Genomic DNA, 22266 nt, shown 5'->3' on the forward strand with positions numbered 1-22266 from the left:
AGGTAGTTCGGAGTCCCGGATGAGATCCCGGACGTCATGAGGAGTTCCGGAATGGTCCGGAGGTGAAGATCGATATATTGGACGAAGGGTATTGGAGTCCGGAAGTGTTCCGGGGGTACTAGGCTATGGCCAGCATGACCGAAAGGTGTTTCGGGTCCCCGGCAAGTGTTGCGGGGCCTCATGGGCCAAGGGGAGGGGGGAAACCAGCCCACTAAGGGGCTGTGCGCCCCCACACCCTTTCCCACGTTACTTGGGGAGGTGTGGCGCCTCCACCTGGCTTGGGAGGCAACCCTCCACCTGCTTGGCTTGGGGGGCAAGTCTCCCTAGGGTTTCCCTAGGGAGATCCAATCTGCCCTAAGCTGCCGCCCCCTAGGGGAAACCCTAGGGCGCCTCCCCCCTCTCCCCTTCCCCTATATATAGTGAGGGGGTGGGAGGGCAGCCGCACCCTTCCCCTGGCGCAGCCCTCCCCGTCTCCAACTCCTCCTCCTCCGTAGTGCTTAGCGAAGCTCTGCCGGAGAACCACGAGCTCCATCGCCACCACGCCGTCGTGCTGCTGGAGTTCTCCCTCAACTTCTCCTCTCCCCTTGCTGGATCAAGAAGGAGGAGACGTCCCCGGGCTGTATGTGTGTTGAACGCGGAGGCGCCGTCCGTTCGGCGCTAGATCGGATCTTCCACGATTTGAATCGCCGCGAGTACGACTCCATCAATCGCGTTCTTGTAACGCTTCTGCTTAGCGATCTTCAAGGGTATGAAGATGCACTCCCTCTCTCTCGTTGCTAGCATCTCCTAGATTGATCTTGGTGACACGTAGGAAAATTTTGAATTATTGCTACGTTACCCAACAAAAACTGCTCGTGTGATCTCTGTCGTGCTGCCTCGCGCTCTTCTGCTCTTTGTGCAACGTGTCATCCCCCCGCCGAACCAGAAAAAGGGACCGTTGGTCCCATAGGTGGCCATGGTTTCCCGCGACAACTTTCAAATTCGAGAATTTTAGGGCTTCCCTTCTGGGTTTCAATGAGGTGGTTTCTAACATCTGGAGTGAGCACTCTGATCATTCGAACCATACCAAGCCCTTCACCACAACTTAATAAAACCGACACTCACCTCTTTGATGGAGCCGGAGCTTGTTCTCTAACACGCCAAAATTCAGCACCATGCCGCCCTTCGGATCATCCTACACCTTGACATAGCGCAAGAACAACGATCTCGGTCGCATGCTGAATTTCACCTTCATGCAACGCTCAAAAGGAGGGTCGCTTGTTTAGCGGTGCTTGAGAGAGCACACAAAAAAAGGTGCAAGCCTCTCCAATCTTAAGGAGGGTGAAGCAAAGACCATGTTTTTCCATCTTCGGGTCAACGTAAGACGTAGAAAGAACCATGTCCACTAGATCAAGCAAACCATGGTTGGGTCACGAAGCATGACCACAAAGAGGGCATCATTCATGCACACTTCTCCGGTGTAATGAGCAAAGGTGGCACTAGGGACAATGATTTCAATTTGGACGAGCTTGACTTGGATCCCCAAGATTTGTCCTCTATTGGGGAACCTATCTCCGAGGAGGAGGTTGAGAGGCCATAAACCAATGTCAGGTGACAAAGCACCCGGACCGGACGGGTTCATCGGTCTCTTCTTCAAGAAGTGTTGGGGCATCATCAAGGATGATGTCATGCAAGTAATACCCCTGTTCGTCAACCTCCACACTTCCAACCTTCATTAGCTCAACTCCAGGAATGTTGTCCTCCTCCCGAAGGAGGGTGCTGAGAAAAGCACCGAGTACCGCCCCATTAGCCTTACCCACATGGTGACCAAAATTATTGCGAAAATTCTCACCATCAGGCTTACCCGTCATATGCGCACCTTAGTCTCCCACGCCGAAAGTGCTTTCATCAAGACGAGAAGCATCCACGATAAGTTCGCGTATGTGAGGAACCTCATGCGCCGGCTCCATAAGTGCAAGACCCCCACCCTACTTTTGAAGGTCGACATCCGAAAGGCTCTTGACTCGGTGAGATGGGAGTTCCTCCTTGATCTACTTTAGCGTAGGGGATTCCCGAGCATCTTTCATGGTTGGGTCTCCACACTGCTATGCACCTCCTCTTCCTGGTACAGCTGAATGGTATTGCCGACAACCCTATCGCCCATGGGTGTGGTCTTCGACAGGGCGACCCGTTGTCCCCTCTACTCTTCGTAGCTGAATGGTATTGCCGACAACCCTATCGCCCATGGGTGTGGTCTTCGACAGGGCGACCCGTTGTCCCCTCTACTCTTCGTTCCATTGACCCCCTCCAAAAAAGCCAAACAAACACACAGTCAGCAGTCAGATATGAATCCCAAAGTACATGTGCAATAGTTTCAAGGTTAGAGGTGTTTTCCAACTACATCAGAAATAATGAAATGTGGATGGTCAAGGTTGAGACAAGTACGTTAGAAATAATGAAATGTGGAGAGCCAAGGTTGAGAACATAAAAATGTTCATGATCATGGGTCAAAAAGAGCACTTCCTCGTTGTTAAAAGAAAAGACTACATCTTAAAGTTTAAGCAAGGAAAGGCTACATCCACATTTCATCCCAAAGGAATCGCCCTGGCTGCTGGCCATGGTATCATTTGCATCCCAAAGTACTCATTTCATTCAATAGGCACTATTCAACACAAAGATGAGCATTATTACCAGAACCCCCTCACAAACATATTTTACAAAGGTGCAAGTTTGCAGAGTCAGAAACACTAAAATTTACAAGGATATCAACCGCACTAAGGTACATTTTACAGGGTAGATAAGAACACAAGTACTCTCTCCGTCCCAAAATGTAAGATCATTTTTGACACAGATTGTTTGGACTGACGGATCGCTGGGCCTACATACATTGATGCTGGGACTCAAAGTTCATAGGCGGGGAACCTTGATTCCGAGGGGTTAACCATGTCTAAAAGGAGATACGCCATCCCAGCCTTTCCTTCAAACAATGAAAACGGACGGTCACCACCATGCATGGCCTCCTCAGCAATCAATCGATCAGCATTTTCAAGCAGAAAGCAAGCAAAAGCCTTAGCCCGGTAGAGGTACTCAACATTGCCGGTTAGCCTATAAAGTGAGAGGAATACATAGGCATTCCCGCTTATACCGTGGCATATTCCAACTCGCTTGAGAAGACCACGGTTCCAGACAACTTCAGCAGCCTCTGCAGCGGACTGCTTGAAGTGATCATCTTGGAAGACCTGAAACACAAACGGTTAGCTCATCACTGTGATCAAAGGGAAAGTTTAGTTAATAGAACACTATTGCTTGGCTGCTCATTAGTCATAGCTAAAACTTGTGCCAAAGCCTAATTGGTCGTCAGTAAAAACTCCTGCTGAGGCCTGAACAAACTTGCCTATGTGGAGATGCATGCACAACTTCCCAGACGGGTATGCATAAGTGGTGTGAATAAGATGCATACATACTCAGGAAGATCCTATAGACTAACTCTATACAGATGCAGCAATACCTGATATGCCTTAGCAAGTGCAAGAGCAACACCAGGGGCACCATGGCACCAATGCACCAGGCGATCGGATTCGCTGTCTTCACTCGAGGGGTAGTTTCCACTTGGAAACCGGTTACTGATCATGTACCGCAGAGTATTCTTCACGTCATCCTGCTCATCCAGCTTCAATTCAGTGTGCATGAGAACATGCATGATTCCAGCGAGTCCATGGGCAGCACCCCAGTACTTCTTCCCATGCCACTCATACATCAGCGGGCAGCTCCCCTTGTTCGACAGCTTCCTTCCCTCCATAATTATGTCCTTTGCCACAGAACTCTGCCTCATTGCAGCGGTTTTGCATGATTAGATAAGTTGTACCTTTCACATTGTTCTACAGAAACAAATAATGTGAAAAGAGGAACAGAATCACAGTGTCAACATACAATGTGTTCGGCAGGAATTGTCTTGTCACTGAGATGCTCATTCAGGAACAAACAAGCCCACAAATAACCCGCCCTTCCATACAGCAGCTCATTTGGAACTTTCTCTGTGATAATTATCTACAAGATCACAAATGTAAGACAACTCTGTCAACAACATTAGGTATACCATCCGTGACTCTAGAACCATGTAGCAAAATAGCACAGAATTTAACATACAGACTGAAGAACCGAAATTACGCTTAATAGAAGCTTCACCTCATCAAACGAGCTCAGAAAGTTGGTCTCCATCAACTGATCATTGCAATGCTTTGCAATCACTGCTCCGAGAGCGCAGACGCCGGCCCTCCCACATATGAAAGTCAAGAACCTGCGCCTTGCAACCAGGCGACCATTTCACATGAATTAACAACGACCGGAACAATCTAACCAAAACAACTACAAAACTGAAACAATGAGAAGGAGTCGCCATCGTACGGCAGGCCAAGCGACGCGGCATCGCAGGCTTGGACGATCTCGCTGGCGAGGTTGAGATCACGGCGGTCGCCGGTGACCTGGAAGGACTTGAACAGCAGGAGCGCCGTCCCGAGCGCGCCCGTGTAGAGCGTGTAGTCCGTCACATGGCCCCCCGTCCTAGTCCATGTCTCTTGCACGACCTGCAGGGCACAATCAATCAGTCGAGCACCTCGCGCGCGCGCGCCCCGAAATGAAACCACAACACAGGCAGTGAAGCAGAGACGGCGTGCCTTGTCTTTGAGCCGGAGGGCGGCGCGGAGGAGCCGGTCGGAGAGCCTGGGGTAGGGGAGCGAGAGCAGGCCGCGGAGCCCGGCGGCGGGAGGGTCGCCGCCGTCGGGTGCCTCGGCGACGAAGTCGGGGAGGTCGTTGGGGAAGAAGCGGTCGGCCATGGCTGCTGCGGCGCCGTGCGCGCGTCGGCGCTTCGTGGCGTGTCGGTAGGAGGGGGAGGAGGAGGAGGAGGAAGAGGAAGACTCGCCGTGCGGGGGCTGCCGGGCGTGGTGGAGGCCTTCCACCTTCTCGTCATCGCCATTTCCCATATTTTTCTGCTGGGTTCCTCGGCGACGCTGGCACGTCTATGGTGAGCTTCGACACGTGGAGTACCGGCTGTCCCTTTCTTCTGGAGCATGCCGGAGTTGCTCACCGCTTCAATGTCAGGAGCCAATCTGTTTAAAACATTTTAAGAATTAGGAACATTTACGTTCAAAAAAGTTTAGGAACATTTAAAGCGTGAAGAAGATGGCAACAATGTTTGCAATATTTCAAACTTTGCTTCGGGTACACCCCTAAACAAGTTTACATATTTCAATATTTCAATGCAGATTAAAGATAAGATTAGAAGTTACCTATTCAATCAAAAAATAGTACAGTCTTTTGTATCCAAATCACCTATGATCTGCAGGCTAATATGACGATAGCCTTAAGTCACTTTAAGATTCATGTGAACTTAAACTTTTAAGGGAGGGTGTAAAGCAAAACTTTTCAATGAGATTTGGTTGTAGATACATGATTATTTGGAGTAATATTATGAGGACTAGAACTAAAAAATAAATATAATTTACTATGTTTAATTATTTTTAGCTGTGAAAATATGTGTTTAAATATAAAATATAATAGAATAAAAATTTGCATGCATGTTTGCATGTTGAAGTGAGCTTTTATCTATGTATAGTTGCATGTCAACATAGGGAAGTGGATTTGTAACACCCGGATGCTCCATACCCCTATATGAACATTAAATTCAAAAAAAATACTGAGAAATTTGAAAAAAAAGTCTGAGATTTTGAGATATCAAACCCGGGTTCCCAATCTACTCCCGTGTGAAATTTCATGAGAAAATACCAGGAAACGCATTTGTGGCAAAAAGACAAAAATTTCGTATGTGTAGAAAAAAACATTTGGATGGATTTTTGTTCGGACGGTATTTCCTTCGCCGCAGATACGTTTCCTGGTATTTTTTTCACGAAATTTCACACAGGGTAGATTGAGAGCTCAGGTTTGATATCACCAAATTTTAGAATTTTTTTAACTTTTGGTAATTTTTACATTTAATATTCGTATAGGGGTGTGGAGCGCCCATGAGCTCCTGTGTATTTTCGGTCAACATAGGTCTTTTTTTATGCATGTTGCATTCTGAGGTTGGCATGTTGACATGTTGAGATGAATATGTTACTAGGGACTAAGGGCATCTTCAACACCGACCTGCAAAAGGACACGGTCTTTGTCCGAAAATCCGTCTGGACTGGTGTCCAGACACGGATACAGGAGCCATCCATCCAACCCTATACCACACATGTTCGCCTTAGAAAAATAGCAAATTTGATTTATAATTTGTTTAATTGCTAAACTACTAGTTTCACCAAATGTTGCTCATATTTCCATCAAATGCTACTTATATTTCCGCCAAATGAAGCTACTAAGCTCTGCGTAATCTATCGAGTGAAGGAAATATGCCCTAGAGGCAATAATAAAGTTGTTATTTTATATTTCTTATACATGATAAAGGTTTATTATTCACGCTATAATTGTATTGGTCGGAAACTTAAATACATGTGTGAATACATAAACAAATACGGTGTCCCTAGTGAGCCTCTACTAGACTAGCTCATTGATCAAAGATGGCTAAGGTTTCCTAACCATGGACATGTGTTGTCATTTGATAACAGGATGTAGGATCAAAAATATGTCTAGAGCGGAGGGAGGGTGATTAGACTACTTGACCAAATAAAAATCTAGCTTTTCCCAATTTTATGTCTTGTCAGATTTTAGCAACTTAACACAAGTCAAGCAATCAACCTACACATGCAATTCTAAGAGTATAACAGCGGAATGTAAATCATCGCATATGAAGGTAAAAGGGAGGAGTTTGGACAAACGCAATGTAGACACCGAGAATTTTGGCGTGGTTCCGACAGGTGGTGCTATCAAACATCCACGTTGATGGAGACTTCAACCCACGAAGGGTAACAGTTGCGCGAGTCCATGAAGGGTTCCACCCACGAAGGGTCCACGAAGAAGCAACCTTGTCTATCCCACCATGGCCATCGCCCACGAAGGACTTGCCTCACTTGGGTATATCTTCACGAAGTAGGCGATCTCCTTGCCCTTACAAACTCCTTGGTTCAACTCCATAATCTTGACGGAAGCTCCCAAGTGACACCTAACCAATCTAGGAGACACCACTCTCCAAAAGGTAATAGATGATGTGTTGATGATGAACTCCTTGCTCTTGTGCTTCAAATGATAGCCTCCCCAACACTCAACTATCTCTCACAGATTTGGATATGGTGGAAAGATGATTTGAGTGGAAAGCAACTTGGGGAAGGCTAAAGATCAAGATTCTTGTGGTTGGATTGGAATGTCTTGGTCTCAACACATGAGTAGGTGGTTCTCTCTTAGAAAATGAGTAGTGGAAGTGTAGGCACGTTCTGATGGCTCTCTCTTGAATGGAGAAAGGGGTGGAGGGGTATTTATAGCCTCCACACAAAATCTAACCGTTACACAGAATTTACCAAACTTTGTGGGACCGAATAGTGAAACTCGGTGAGACCGACCTGGTCCAAAATGTGAACGTTAGGCTTTTTGGTGGGACCGACATGATCAACTCGGTGGGACCGATGCGCTAGGGTTAGGGCGAAACCTCATCTAAGTGAGACCGATCACATGAACTTGGTAAGACCGATTTTAGTAATAAGCAAACACTGGTACGCGTCGATCCTAAATAAATGCTTTTTAACCCCTTTCCGCAACGATATTTGGAATCGTCGCCAAGTGGGTGTGGACGATAGGCGGGTCCTTCCCACACAACCTAGAAACTGTCGGGGATAGGGAGCCTTGATGCATACAGTTGTTCCTATATAACCGTTTCCGATATCTCGAATATCTCAAACGCTTCATCATTGCTACTCGTTTGTGCTCGCATTGCCATCGCAGTCGGAGTTTTGTGGTTCTGCCTAAAACCAGGCATATTCTAGGCACGGGAGCTTTCCAGGCAGATTCTAGGCAGATTCCAGGCACGGGAGATTTACGATGCCTGACACATCACAAACAGTTCATGATTATAAACCGTGTACGATAGGTAGACAATCACACACATGTAGTTTTCCCGCACCGTATGTGATAGTGTCTGACATCACACACGCTTTGCGAACGGCAACTGTGTGCATGCTTGCACGCATTTCCTCTCTGTGAACCGTCTCGAATTATGGTGTATATCGCAAACGTTTGTGTTTTACCAACCGTGTGCGCTGTAATGACCTGCACAACGTAATTTCGCCCTAAATTAATTGCTGCTATTTAAAATTGTACCTAATTTAAACTTGAAAGTAGGTTATAGCTGTATTCATATCCATCGGGTTCAAACAACCAATATGCATTATTCGATTCATAGGTACATATGTTTAAGAATTACATAAGCACCAAATAAAGAATGATGTACCAGGGTTCTATACTTGTACTTTTACAGACGATAAAGAAAGAGGCGACAAACATTCCAGTTGCTGAACAAGGTGAATCGGAATGGCCCTATTGTGCTCTCCTGGATGCAGAAGGCATGCAGGACTCTAGCCCAACCCCTTGTGATGGCCGGCCGCCAATCATGTAGTTTGAGAGGTAATCTTGAGTAAACTGCTTCAGGATCCACTGCAAAAGAAAAAAGATTCGGATATTGTCATCTAACACAACTCATTACGAGCAGTAAAAAGAAGGCTACAGGGTTCTTACTTACCATCCCGCAGTTCACTGTTGTCTTGCATAAAGTGTAAATAAATAATTCGATTGAAATCTTTTGACCCATTTTAATAACAATCTTTATCAGTTTCCTCACTTGATGCTGCTTCATGAATATCTCATTGCCCCATACGCAGAAAGGGTCGAAGTGTGGATCTTTGGCAATGATATATGTACCTAAAAGTACCAAGTTAATATTAGAAGCTAAACAACAATTGAAAAATGATGTAGTACAACACTCCATCCATCCCATTATATAAGATTTTATTACATGTATATCTAGACATCATCAGAACATTAAGGTAACACTCTTCCTTGTTGCTATGTAGCCTAGGATTGCATATTTAGTCATTCAGTACAATGCATGTTGCTAAACAACAATTGAAAAACGAAAAGGCATGTTAACTGCAATATCCTTAACAACAACCAAATATCGTAATTCATAGTGGTATTGTTGAAACTGTTATTGATGAAATTGAATTGCATGGCAAATAGTTGCACATATAGAGCATCACATTGTGAAGAACTGAAATAAACAAGTCATAAGGACATCTCTAGGCGATCCTTAAAAAGTTAAAGGACTAAAACCCCTAGTGGATATATATATATACTCCAGCAATTTTTGGCCTTTTCTAGTTGATCCCCTAAACTTAAGGTTGTAAACTTCAATTTGATCAAGTTCAACCAAAATTAGCATGAATTCAAACATAAACATAGATAGTTTTGCATAACCAAACATAAAACAGAAATTTAAACTAAGCTAAACTACTTTCGGTCGAAGTAGAGGTCGAGCCAATCCTTCCTCGTCATGTATGGTGTGCCGCGAGCCGGGTCTGGGCCAGTACCATCGTCGGGGTCATTGGGGAAGGCACTCCTCCACTCGTCGACATCGATCTCCTCATCCTCGGGGCCCACCTCGACGCCCTCTGCGCCGCCATCGCCGCCGCCTTCGACCTCGTCATCAGAGGAGAGCGCGATAACCTCGCCGCCCTCCGTGCCGCCGTCCTCGCCGCCTTCGACCTTATCATCGAAGGAGAGCGCGATAACTTCGCCGCCCTCCGCGTCGGCAAAGATCGCCAGCTCCGCCTCCATGAGCTCCGGGTGCTGCCGGTGGAGCTCTTGCATGTAGGCCTCGTCGGCGGCCTCGGCCTCGAGGCGCTCCCACGCCTCGCGGTCCTCCCACGCCATAGCCGAGTGATACGTCTCCAACGTATCTATAATTTATGAAGTATTCATGCTATTATATTATCCATCTTGGATGTTTTATGGGCTTTACTATGCACTTTTATATTACTTTTGGGACTAACCTATTGACCCAGAGCCCAGTGCCAGTTCCTGTTTTTTCCCTTGTTTCAGTGTTTCGAAGAAAAGGAATATCAAACGGAGTCGAAACGGAATGAAACCTTCTGGAGAAGTTATTTTTGGAAGGAAAGCAACCCGGGAGACTTGGAGTCCACGTCAAGGAAGCAACGAGGAAGGCACGAGGCAGGGGGCGCCCACCCCACTAGGCGCGCCCTCCACCCTCGTGGGCCCCTCGTGGCTCCCCTGACGTACTTCTTTCACCTATATATACCAATATACCCTAAAACGTTCGGGGAACAGAATAGATCAGGAGTTCCGCCGCCGCAAGCCTCTGTAGCCACCAAAAACCAATCGGGACCCTATTCCGGCACCCTGCCGGAGGGGGAATCCCTCACCGGTAGCCATCTTCATCATCCCGGCACTCTCCATGACAAGGAGGGAGTAGTTCACCCTCGGGGCTGAGGGTATGTACCAGTAGCTATGTGTTTGTTCTATCTCTCTCTCTCGTGTTCTTGATTTGGCACGATCTTGATGTATCGCGAGCTTTGCTATTATAGTTGGATCTTATGTTTCTTCTCCCCCTCTACTCTCTTGTAATGGATTAAGTTTTCCCTTTGAAGTAATCTTATCGGATTGAGTCTTTAATGATTTGAGAACACTTGATGTATGTCTTGCGTGGGATAATCGTGGTGACAATGGGTTATTCTATTGATTCACTTGATGTATGTTTTGGTGATCAACTTGCGGGTTCCGCCCATGAACCTATGCATAGGGGTTAGCACACCTTTTCGTCTTGATTCTCCGGTGGAAACTTTGGGGCACTCTTTGAGGTTCTATGTGTTGGTTGAATAGATGAATCTGAGATTGTGTGATGCATATCATATAATCATACCCACAGATACTTGAGGTGACATTGGAGTATCTAGGTGACATTAGGGTTTTGGTTGATTTGTGTCTTAAGGTGTTATTCTAGTACGAACTCTAGGACTGTTTGTGACACTTATAGGAATAGCCCAACGGATTGATTGGAAAGAATAACTTTGAGGTGGTTTCGTACCCTACCATAATCTCTTCGTTTGCTCTCCGCTATTAGTAACTTTGGAGTGACTCTTTGTTGCATGTTGAGGGATAGTTATATGATCCAATTATGTTATTATTGTTGAGAGAACTTGCACTAGTGAAAGTATGAACCCTAGGCCTTGTTTCAACACATTGCAATACCATTTGTGCTCACTTTTATCAATAGTTACCTTGCTGTTTTTATATTTTCAGATTACAAAAACCTATATCTACGATCCATATTGCACTTGTATCACCATCTCCTCGCCGAACTAGTGCACCTATACAATTTACCATTGTATTGGGTGTGTTGGGGACACAAGAGACTCTTTGTTATTTGGTTGCAGGGTTGTTTGAGAGAGACCATCTTCATCCTACACCTTCCACGTATTGATAAACCTTAGGTCATCCACTTGAGGGAAATTTGCTACTGTCCTACAAACCTCTTCACTTGGAGGCCCAACAACGTCTACAAGAAGAAGGTTGTGTAGTAGACATCAAGCTCTTTTCTGGCGCCGTTGCCGGGGAGGTGAGTGCTTGAAGATATATCTTTAGATCTTGCAATCGAATCTTTTAGTTTCTTGTTTTATCACTAGTTAGTCTATAAAAGAAAACCACAAAAAAATGGAATTAAGTTTGCCTCATACGCTTCACCTTTTTAATATCTTTCGTGAGTATGATGGAAAGGAAAATTATGCCAAAGTGTTAGAAGAAGAATGCATTAAAATGTTTGGCACTAAATCTTTGAATGATGAGCATGATTGCAATGTTGTTAGTATGAACTCCTTGAATATCCATGGTTCTAATGATGATTGCACTAGTCATGATGAAAATGTCTCCTATAAACATGTCAATTTTTGTGGAGTGCATTGGGTTTGCAAGTACACACCAAATAGGGAAGATAGATATTGCAAGAGGCATAAGCACTTAGAAACTAAATGGTTGCAAGAGAGGCTAGATGTTTGTGCTGAAAATTTAAACTTTCTTAGCCGTACTTGTGAACTTTGCAATGAACGTGATCATTTCAGTACCCAATGCAAATTGTTTCATGATCATATCGTGTCCAAAAATTGTGATGACTTGATTTCCCTTGCACATCATAATGAACTTAGTTTGCTCTTGGGTTATGAAGAAATGAAACGTATAACTAAGGATATTCCAGAATTTGCCCTTGATAGAGTTCTTCATTTTGATCTAGAAGAAATTTATATGTATTGTGCGGTGAATTGCATTGAAAATCCTTATATTGCCAATTACATAAAGAAAAGAAAAGAAATAGAAGATGAAGAGAATTCTAACGAAAGGGAAGAGACTTCCCAATATTCTCCTATTATTTCTTATGATGAATCAGGTAACGAGGAGGAGCCTTCTATTCAACCAATCTCATTAATAAGGAGCTCCAAAAAGAGGATTGAACCCACACATGAGGTGAAGAAGAAGAAAATAAAAAGGAAGAGAGGTAAAAAGATATCTCTCCCAAATAATGTTGCTCCTATTATTGTTGTGCCCCATGAAAATGAATCAAAAATAATTGTGGAAGATGATGCACTTGATGATGATCTCGTTATGCCTATTGCTTGTTGTGATGATTATGATTGGGAAGATAATGATACTTCTTATGATCTTGAAAATCTTTTTGGCACTTGCTTGGAAGAATATGATAATTTCTATACTATTGGTGCTATCCATACTATTAATGATGAGAGTGATTATGCTTATGATATGAAAAGGCCCAAGCTTGGGGATGCTATGTTTGATGAAGATGATGTTTTTGAGAATATATTTGCTGCAATTAATGTTTGTCCCAAGCTTGGGGATGCTATGTTTAATGAAGATGATATTTTTTGCCTCCCAAGTTTTGATATGCAAAGTTGTTATTATGATAGCATGCCTTCTACCTATAATGATTATATTGATGAAAGTGGGTTTGGAAGAGTGTCAACTTTAGGAAGTAATGATCCCACTATTTTGGAGGATGTTGAATCTTATAATATTTATGAAAGTGGATTTGGAGAGGTCATGACTTTATTTAGTGATGTATCCACTATTTCGGAAGAGGTTTCAATTGATTATGATGAGAACAAAGTTGCTACTTATGATGATTATTGTGATGAAACTTATGCTATAAAGAGTAGTGATGATTATATTTATAAAACTTGTCATGATTATGAGTACCCTTTTTCTGAACATTACTCTTTTAATGTGGAAACAATTTATAGTATTCAAGTCTCTTATGATACTCCCACTATTCCGAATGAGAAGAATTTTGCTTATGTGGAGAGTAGTAAATTTTCTATGCAAGTAGATCATGAAAAGAATGCTTTAGGTGCTGGTTATATTGTTGAATTCATTCATGATGCTACTGAAAATTATTATGAGGGAGGAATATATGCTTGTAGGAATTGCAATAATATCAAGTTTCCTCTCTATGTGCTTAAAGTTTTGAAGTTATGCTTGTTTTGCCTTCCTATGCTAGTTGATTATTGTTCCCATAAGTTGTTTCCTCACAAAATCCCTATGCATAGGAAGTGGGTTAGACTTAAATATGCTAGTCATATTCTTCATGATGCTCTCTTTATGTTTCAATTCTTATCTTTTATGCGAGCATCATTGAAATCATCATGCCTAGCTAGGGGCGTTAAACGTTAGCGCTTGTTGGGAGGCAACCCAATTTTATTTTAGTTTCTTGCTTTTTGGTTCTGTTTAGGAATAAATAATCCATATAGCTTCTGTTTAGATGTGGTTTTGTGTTTTAATTAGTGTTTGTGCCAAGTAAGACCTATTGGATCTTCTTGGATGATAGTTATTTGATCTTGCTGAAAATTCCAGAAACTTTCTCTTCACGAAAACAATTGTTTAAAATCACCAGAAAGTGATAAAATACTTATCCAATTGCATCAGATCAATAAACAAATTTTATAGGTCGTCCTATTTTGGTAGAATTTTTGGAGTTCCATAAGTTTGCTTTAGTTACAGATTACTACAGACTGTTCTGTTTTTGACAGATTCTGTTTTTCGTGTGTTGTTTGCTTATTTTGATGAATCTACGGCTAGTAAAATAGTTTATAAACCATAGAGAAGTTGGAATACAGTAGGTTTAACACCAATATAAATAAAGAATGAGTTCATTACAGTACCTTGAAGTGGTGTTTTGTTTTCTTTCGCTAACGGAGCTTACGAGCTTTCTGTTAAGTTTTGTGTTGTGAAGTTTTCAAGTTTTGGGTAAAGATTCGATGGACTAGGGAATAAGGAGTGGCAAGAGCCTAAGCTTGGGGATGCCCAAGGCACCCCAAGGTAATATTCAAGGATAACCAAGAGCCTAAGCTTGGGGATGCCCCGGAAGGCATCCCCTCTTTCGTCTTCGTTCATCGGTAACTTTACTTGGAGCTATATTTTTATTCACCACATGATATGTGTTTTGCTTGGAGCGTCATTTTATTTTCTTTAGCTTTGCTTGCTGTTTGAATAAAATACCAAGATCTGAAATTCTTAAATGAGAGAGAGTCTTCACATAGCTACATAATTATTTAACTACTCATTGATCTTCACTTATATCTTTTTGGAGTAGTTTGTCATTTACTCGTGTGCTTCACTTATATCCTATGAGTAAATGGTTGAATGATTTGAATGTCATAAATCTGAAATTATATATGTTTCATATGCCTTTCCCATGGGGAGTAATGCCTTCACATATAAGAAGTAGAGGTGGTAAATTTATTGAAGGTTAGCAAACATTGTATTGGTCACTTGAACAATTCATGAAAGAATATTGAAGGAAGAGAGATTTCACATATAAATATACTATCTTGGACATCTTCTATGATTGTGAGCCCCATTAATTATTTTCAAACCTGAGCAAATTAGTTGAAGTTGGACAAGGAAGACAACATAATGAGTTATGCTTGGGTATATTTGTATAGAAGTTATATTGTTATGGATCCTCTAACATGTGGTGCTTGCTATTTAGAATCCTTTGCTAGCCAAAATATCTGTACTAAGCGGGAATACTGCTTGTGCATCCAAATTCCTTGAACCAAGTTTCTTCCATGAGTGTCCACCATATCTACCTATATGCGGTATTTACCTGCCGTTCCAAGTAAATTTGCATGTGCCAAACTCTAAACCTTCAAATAATAATCTGTTTTGTATGCCCGAATCGCTCATGTAGCGACTAGGGGCTAGCAGTATCTTCCATGCTAGGTGGGTTATTCTCACGATGAGTGGACTCCGCTCATCATTCACGAGCAAAAGATCGAAATCAAATCAAAAATAATTGCAAACAAAACTCCCCCAGGTTTGATGTTAGTTGGAGGCACCCGTTGTTTCGGGCAAGCCATGGATTGATGATTGTTGGTGGAGGGGGAGTAAAAATCTTTACCTTTCTGTTTGGGAACCGCCTATAATGTATGTAGTATGGAAGATATTGGGAACTCTTGGTCGTTATGTTGACAATGAAAGCATACCTCTCAAAATTATTTTCATCTCTGTTTTTGCTTCGAGCTCTGGCACCTCTGCAAATCCCTGCTTCCCTCTGCGAAGGGCCTATCTTTTACTTTTATGCAAGAGTCAGTAGTATTCCTTCTCATTCCAACCTACTCTTTAGTTGGCAAGCATCATGTGATGGGGAAAGATCTAAGCATATATGGCCATTCAAATATATTTGATCATGAATTATTATTGTTGACATTACCCTTGAGGTAAAAGGTTGGGAGGTTCGATGAATACTATTTGTTCTAAAAATATGCTTTGAGTGGTAGCAATCATGGAAGACTAAATGATAGTTGAGTATGTGAAGTTTGCTGAATCAAAGCTCTGACATAGACTCTTCCTGAAAATAAGATGAATTGTAATTGTTTGATGACTAATAACACGGTTTGTTAGTTTTCAAGAAAGTTTATGATCTATACTTTAACATGTGAATAGTTTGTTACTTGATCATGCAAAGTTTTATGATATGAGCTACTGTTATGACATATAATGATGCTAGAAAAGGTGATTGAAATTATCATTGATCAAACTTGTGCACCTGCTAGCATTCACACTTCATAAATTCTTTCTTTTATCATTTACCTACTCGAGGACGAGCAGGAATTAAGCTTGGGGATGCTGATACGTCTCCAACGTATCTATAATTTATGAAGTATTCATGCTATTATATTATCCATCTTGGATGTTTTATGGGCTTTACTATGCACTTTTATATTACTTTTGGGACTAACCTATTGACCCAGAGCCCAGTGCCAGTTCCTGTTTTTTCCCTTGTTTCAGTGTTTCGAAGAAAAGGAATATCAAACGGAGTCGAAACGGAATGAAACCTTCTGGAGAAGTTATTTTTGGAAGGAAAGCAACCCGGGAGACTTGGAGTCCACGTCAAGGAAGCAACGAGGAAGGCACAAGGCAGGGGGCGCCCTCCACCCTCGTGGGCCCCTCGTGGCTCCCCTAACGTACTTCTTTCACCTATATATACCAATATACCCTAAAACCTTTGGGGAACAGAATAGATCGGGAGTTCCGCCGCCGCAAGCCTCTGTAGCCACCAAAAACCAATCGGGACCCTGTTCCGGCACCCTGCCGGAGGGGGGATCCCTCACCGGTGGCCATCTTCATCATCCCGGCGCTCTCCATGACGAGGAGGGAGTAGTTCACCCTCGGGGCTGAGGGTATGTACCAGTAGCTATGTGTTTGATCTCTCTCTCTCTCTCTCTCGTGTTCTTGATTTGGCACGATCTTGATGTATCGCGAGCTTTGCTATTATAGTTGGATCTTATGTTGCTTCTCCCCCTCTACTCTCTTGTAATGGATTGAGTTTTCCCTTTGAAGTTATCTTATCGGATTGAGTCTTTAATGATTTGAGAACACTTGATGTATGTCTTGCCGTGCGTATCTGTGGTGACAATGGGATATCACGTGATTCACTTGATGTATGTTTTGGTGATCAACTTGCGGGTTCCGCCCATGAACCTATGCATAGGGGTTGGCACACGTTTTCGTCTTGATTCTCCGGTAGAAACTTTGGGGCACTCTTTGAGGTTCTATGTGTTGGTTGAATAGATGAATCTGAGATTGTGTGATGCATATCGTATAATCATACCCACGGATACTTGAGGTGACATTGGAGTATCTAGGTGACATTAGGGTTTTGGTTGATTTGTGTCTTAAGGTGTTATTCTAGTACGAACTCTAGGGCTGTTTGTGACACTTATAGGAATAGCCCAACGGATTGATTGGAAAGAATAACTTTGAGGTGGTTTCGTACCCTACCATAATCTCTTCGTTTGTTCTCCGCTATTAGTGACTTTGGAGTGACTCTTTGTTGCATGTTGAGGGATAGTTATATGATCCAATTATGTTATTATTGTTGAGAGAACTTGCACTAGTGAAAGTATGAACCCTAGGCCTTGTTTCCTAGCATTGCAATACCGTTTACGCTCACTTTTATCATTAGTTACCTTGCTGTTTTTATATTTTCAGATTACAAAAACCTATATCTACCATCCATATTGCACTTGTATCACCATCTCTTTGCCGAACTAGTGCACCTATACAATTTACCATTGTATTGGGTGTGTTGGGGACACAAGAGACTCTTTGTTATTTGGTTGCAGGGTTGTTTGAGAGAGACCATGTTCATCCTACGCCTCCCACGGATTGATAAACCTTAGGTCATCCACTTGAGGGAAATTTGCTACTGTCCTACAAACCTCTGCACTTGGAGGCCCAACAACGTCTACAAGAAGAAGGTTGTGTAGTAGACATCACCGAGCTCACCACCCCTGGCTCCGGCGGAACGAGGTGGACCAGACATGCGCCGAAGGGGAAATTGAGCCTAGCCGCCGCGCCGTGGTAGCGGACCTGCCAGCGGTCATACTCCATGGCCGCGAGCTCAGCCGTGTGGAAGCTACCGAGCCACCGGCGGGTGTGGGTCTCTCGATTTATAATCTCGGCGACCCACGTCCCCCACCGCCGCTGCCGGACCCCGAGGTAGGACTTCGTCGGCTGCCGGGTCCGAGGAAGGAAGGGGAAGTCCTTGAACCGGCATAGGGGCGCGGCGGCGGGCGGATCGGGGGATCGGCGATGGCGGATCGGGCCCGCGGAGGACGACGGGGACACCTCGGCGGCCACCTCACCGGCGTCGGGTGAAAAGGCCGCGATAAACCTCTTTTTGGCCATTGGCTTCTCGAGATCCCCGACACACAGGCAGAGGTTGAGGATGGAGGCGTCGGCGATGGCGGCGACCTACCAATGGTTTCGAGGGTTGTGTGTGTCTGCGTGAGCGGAGGTTTTGGGGTGTGTGTGGAGGGGGGGCCAAGGTTGTGTTTGAGGAAATACTGCGGCAACTGAAAATTTTACTAGGCGGGAGTAACAAGGCGGGGCTACTGAAAATTTGGATCAAGGGTGAGCAGATATGTTTGAGATTGCGAGGGATGCAGAGGCGGGAGTAAAATGCCGGGGCTACTGAAAATTTGAATCAAGGTACTGAAGTAGAGCGGGAGTAACAGACATTGCACACAGTCCGAACATACTAATCGTGTGCTATCAAACATTAAAACCTTCCAGGCAGTAGATATTTTCGAGATTGCGAGGGATGCAGAGGCGGGAGTTTTTGGAGAGTGAGCTAGTGTGCTTGACACGCCGGCTGTGGACTGTAGCCGACGCACCTTCTCGCGTAAGCCATAGGCGTACTATACACCGACGGTGCTCCAAGATATTTTGTACTACATCTCACACGGTTGGTGATAATAAACTGTGTGGGATCTACTTGATTTGAATTACAAAATGGGGTCACAGCTGCAATGGATGCTATTTGAATTGCTAGACCTTTTATCTGCAGTGAACATGCAACTATATGTGTGTCGTAAAAGAATTGAAATTATTCAAGGTTCGTTTCGACATTTTATATAGAAAACTGGTTTTCTAGCCATTTCACGTGCACAATTCAAGATTAAACTACATGCACATGCTCCGGTGCATACAAATTGGTTGAAAAAGCAAATCTTTGTCCTTCAGTGCATGCTTAGGTCCCATGCAAGAAATGGGAATGAATTTTTCGGGGTTTGTTTGGCCTTTTTTATATATTAACTAGGTTTTCTAGGCATTTTATGTGCATAATTCAAATTTTAACTACAAGCACATGCTCCAATGCACCAAAGTTGGTTGAAAAATCACATGTGTGTCCTTGGGTGAATTTCTAGGTCCCATGCAAGAGATGGGAACGAATTTCAAACACCAGGGCACTGTTGATTGCCGGCAAAACATTGAGATGCCTGTTTTTTAAATTCTAGTAAATCCAAAACTCGTCTGAAATTCATGAAACTTGGCATGCTATCATGGAGCGGCATCAACATGCCGTGGTGAAAATTTTGTCCCATTTGGGGCAGGTTTGGGTATAAGCTTCTCACAAACCAGAGCTTCTCACAATAAGTATGATGGTTTTGATAGGGAACGTACCACCTTTGGGGACGGGACAATATTCGTTGCCTCTTATTGCTTTAAAATTTTTTCTAGTGTCAACATAGAACAACATGAGTGTTGTGTTTAATCTTGGAATTTTTCGGGGTTCGTTTGGCCTTTTTTATACATTAACTGGGTTTTCTAGGCATTTTATGTGCATAATTCAAATTTGAACTACAAGCAGATGCTCCAATGCACTAAAGTTGGTTGAAAAATCACATGTGTGTCCTTGGGTGAATTTCTAGGTCCCATGCAAGAGATGGGAATGAAATTCAAACACCAGGGCACTGTTGATTGCCGGCAAAATGTTGAGATGCCTGGTTTTTAAATTCTAGTAAATCCAAAACTCGTCTGAAATTCATGAAACTTGGCATGCTATCATGGAGCGGCATAAACATGCCGTGGTAAAAAAATTGTCCCATTTGGGGGAGGTTTGGGTATATGCTTCTCACAAACCAGAGCTTCTCACAACAAGCCTGATGGTTTCGCTAGGGAACGTACGTCCCACCTTTGGGGATGAAACGATATCCATTGCCTCTTATTGCTTTCAAAAAAATTCTCGTGTCAAAATAGAACAACAGGAGTGTTGTGTCATTTTTTGGGATTTTTCGGGGTTCGTTTGGACATTTTTATGCATTAACTGAGTTTTCTAGGCATTTTATGTGCATAATTCAAATTTGGACTACATGCACATGCTCCAATGCACCAAAGTTGGTTGAAAAATCACATGTGTGTCCTTGGGTGCATGCTTAGGTCCCATGCAAGAGACGACAATGAATTTCAAACACCAGGGCACTGTTGATTGCCAGCAAAACGTTGAGATACCTGGTTTTTAAATTCTGGTAAATCCAAAACTCGTCTGAAATTCATGAAACTTGGCATGCTATCGTGGAGCGGCATCAACATGCCGTGGTGAAAATTTTGTCCCATTTGGGACAGGTTTGGGTATAAGCTTCTCACAACAAGCATGATGGTTTCGATAGGGAAGGTACCACCTTTGGGGACGGGACGATATCCGTTGCCTCTTATTGCTTTCAAAATATTTCTAGTGTCAACATAGAACAACAGGAGTGTTGTGTTTAATCTTGGAATTTTTCGGGGTTCGTTTGGCCTTTTTTTTATACATTAACTGGGTTTTCTAGGCATTTTATGTGCACAATTCAAATTTGAACTACAAGCACATGCTCCAATGCACCAAAGTTGGTTGAAAAATAACATGTGTGTCCTTGGGTGAATTTCTAGGTCCCATGCAAGAGATGGGAATGAAATTCAAACACCAGGGCACTGTTGATTACCAGCAAAACTTTGAGATGCCTGGTTTTTAAATTCTAGTAAATCCAAAAGTTGTCTGAAATTCATGAAACTTGGCATGCTATCATGCAGCGGCATCAACATGTCGTGGTAGAAAATTTGTCCCATTTGGGGCATGTTCGGGTATAAGCTTCTCACAAACCAGAGCTTCTCACAAACCAGAGCTTCTCACAACAAGCATGATGGTTTTGATAGGGAACGTCCCACCTTTGGGGACGAAACGATATCCATTGCCTCTTTTTGCTTTCAAAAAATTTCTAGTGTCAACATAGAACAACAGGAGTGTTGTGTCAATTTTTGTGATTTTTGGGGGTTCGTTTGGACATTTTTATGCATTAACTGGGTTTTCTAGCCATTTTATGTGCATAATTCAAATTTGAACTACAAGCACATGCTCCAATGCACTAAAGTTGGTTGAAAAATCTAATCTGTGTCCTTGGGTGAATTTCTAGGTCACATGCAAGAGATGAGAATGAAATTCAAACACCAGGGCACTATTGATTGCCGGTAAAACGTTGAGATGCCTGGTTTTTAAATTCTAGTAAATCCAAAACTCATCTGAAATTCATGAAACTTGGCATGCTATCATGGAGCGGCATCAACATGACGTGGTAAAAAAATTGTCCCATTCGGGGCAGGTTCAGGTATATGCTTCTCACAAACCAGAGCTTCTCACAACAAGCATGATGCTTTTGGTAGGGAACGTCCCACCTTTGGGGACGAAACGATATCCATTGCCTCTTATCGCTTTCAAAAAATTTCTCGTGTCAAGATAGAACGACAGGAGTGTTGTGTCAATTTTTGGGATTTTTGGTGTTCGTTTGGACATTTTTATGCATTAACTGAGTTTTTAATGAATTTATGTGCATAATTCAAATTTGAACTACATGCACATGCTCCAGTGCATATAAATTGGTTGAAAAAATCAAATCTATGTCCTTGGGTGCATGCTTAGGTCCCATGCAAGAAATGGGAATGAATTTCAAACACCAGGGCACCATTGATTGCCGGCAAAACATTGAGATGCCTGGTTTTTAAATTCTAGTAAATCCAAAACTCGTCTGAAATTCATGAAACTTGGCATGCTATCATGGAGCGGCATCAACATGCCGTGGTAAAAAATTTGTCCCATTTGGGGCAGGTTCGGGTATAAGCTTGTCACAAACCAGAGCTTCTCACAACAAGCATGATGGTTTCGATAGGGAACGTACCACCTGTGGGGACGGGACGATATCCGTTGCCTCTTATTTTTTTCAAAAAAATTCTAGTGTCAACATAGAACAACATGAGTGTTGTGTTTAATCTTGGAATTTTTTGGGGTTTGTTTGGCCTTTTTATACATTAACTGGGTTTTCTAGGCACTTTATGTGCATAATTCAAATTTGAACTACAAGCACATGCTCCAATGCACCAAAGTTGGTTGAAAAATCACATGTGTGTCCTTGGGTGAATTTCTAAGTCCCATGCAAGAGATGAGAATGAAATTCAAACACCAGG

The 22266-nt window shown here is 43.1% G+C and overlaps 1 protein-coding gene across 2 annotated transcripts; it reads right to left on the minus strand.

Annotated features, from left to right (window-relative positions):
• Positions 1 to 2657: 2657 nt before the first annotated feature.
• On the minus strand, positions 2658 to 5023 carry LOC123181242 (lanC-like protein GCL2). 2 transcript variants are annotated; one of them, XM_044593502.1, is made up of 6 exons: positions 4653 to 5023; positions 4384 to 4562; positions 4165 to 4282; positions 3910 to 4026; positions 3488 to 3802; positions 2658 to 3218 (listed from the first exon to the last, which is right to left on the minus strand). In XM_044593502.1, exons 1-6 carry the CDS (start codon positions 4956 to 4958, stop codon positions 2880 to 2882), a joined length of 1374 nt encoding a protein of 457 aa, XP_044449437.1. In that variant the 5' UTR covers positions 4959 to 5023; the 3' UTR covers positions 2658 to 2879. The 2 variants fall into 2 exon arrangements, with proteins under 2 accessions (XP_044449437.1, XP_044449438.1); XM_044593503.1 differs by having other exon boundaries at positions 4165 to 4276; positions 4653 to 5022.
• Between the last annotated feature and the right edge of the window lie 17243 nt (positions 5024 to 22266).

The sequence above is a fragment of the Triticum aestivum genome, chromosome 1D (genome assembly GCF_018294505.1).
Source record: "Triticum aestivum cultivar Chinese Spring chromosome 1D, IWGSC CS RefSeq v2.1, whole genome shotgun sequence".
Classification (NCBI taxonomy): Eukaryota; Viridiplantae; Streptophyta; class Magnoliopsida; order Poales; family Poaceae; genus Triticum; species Triticum aestivum.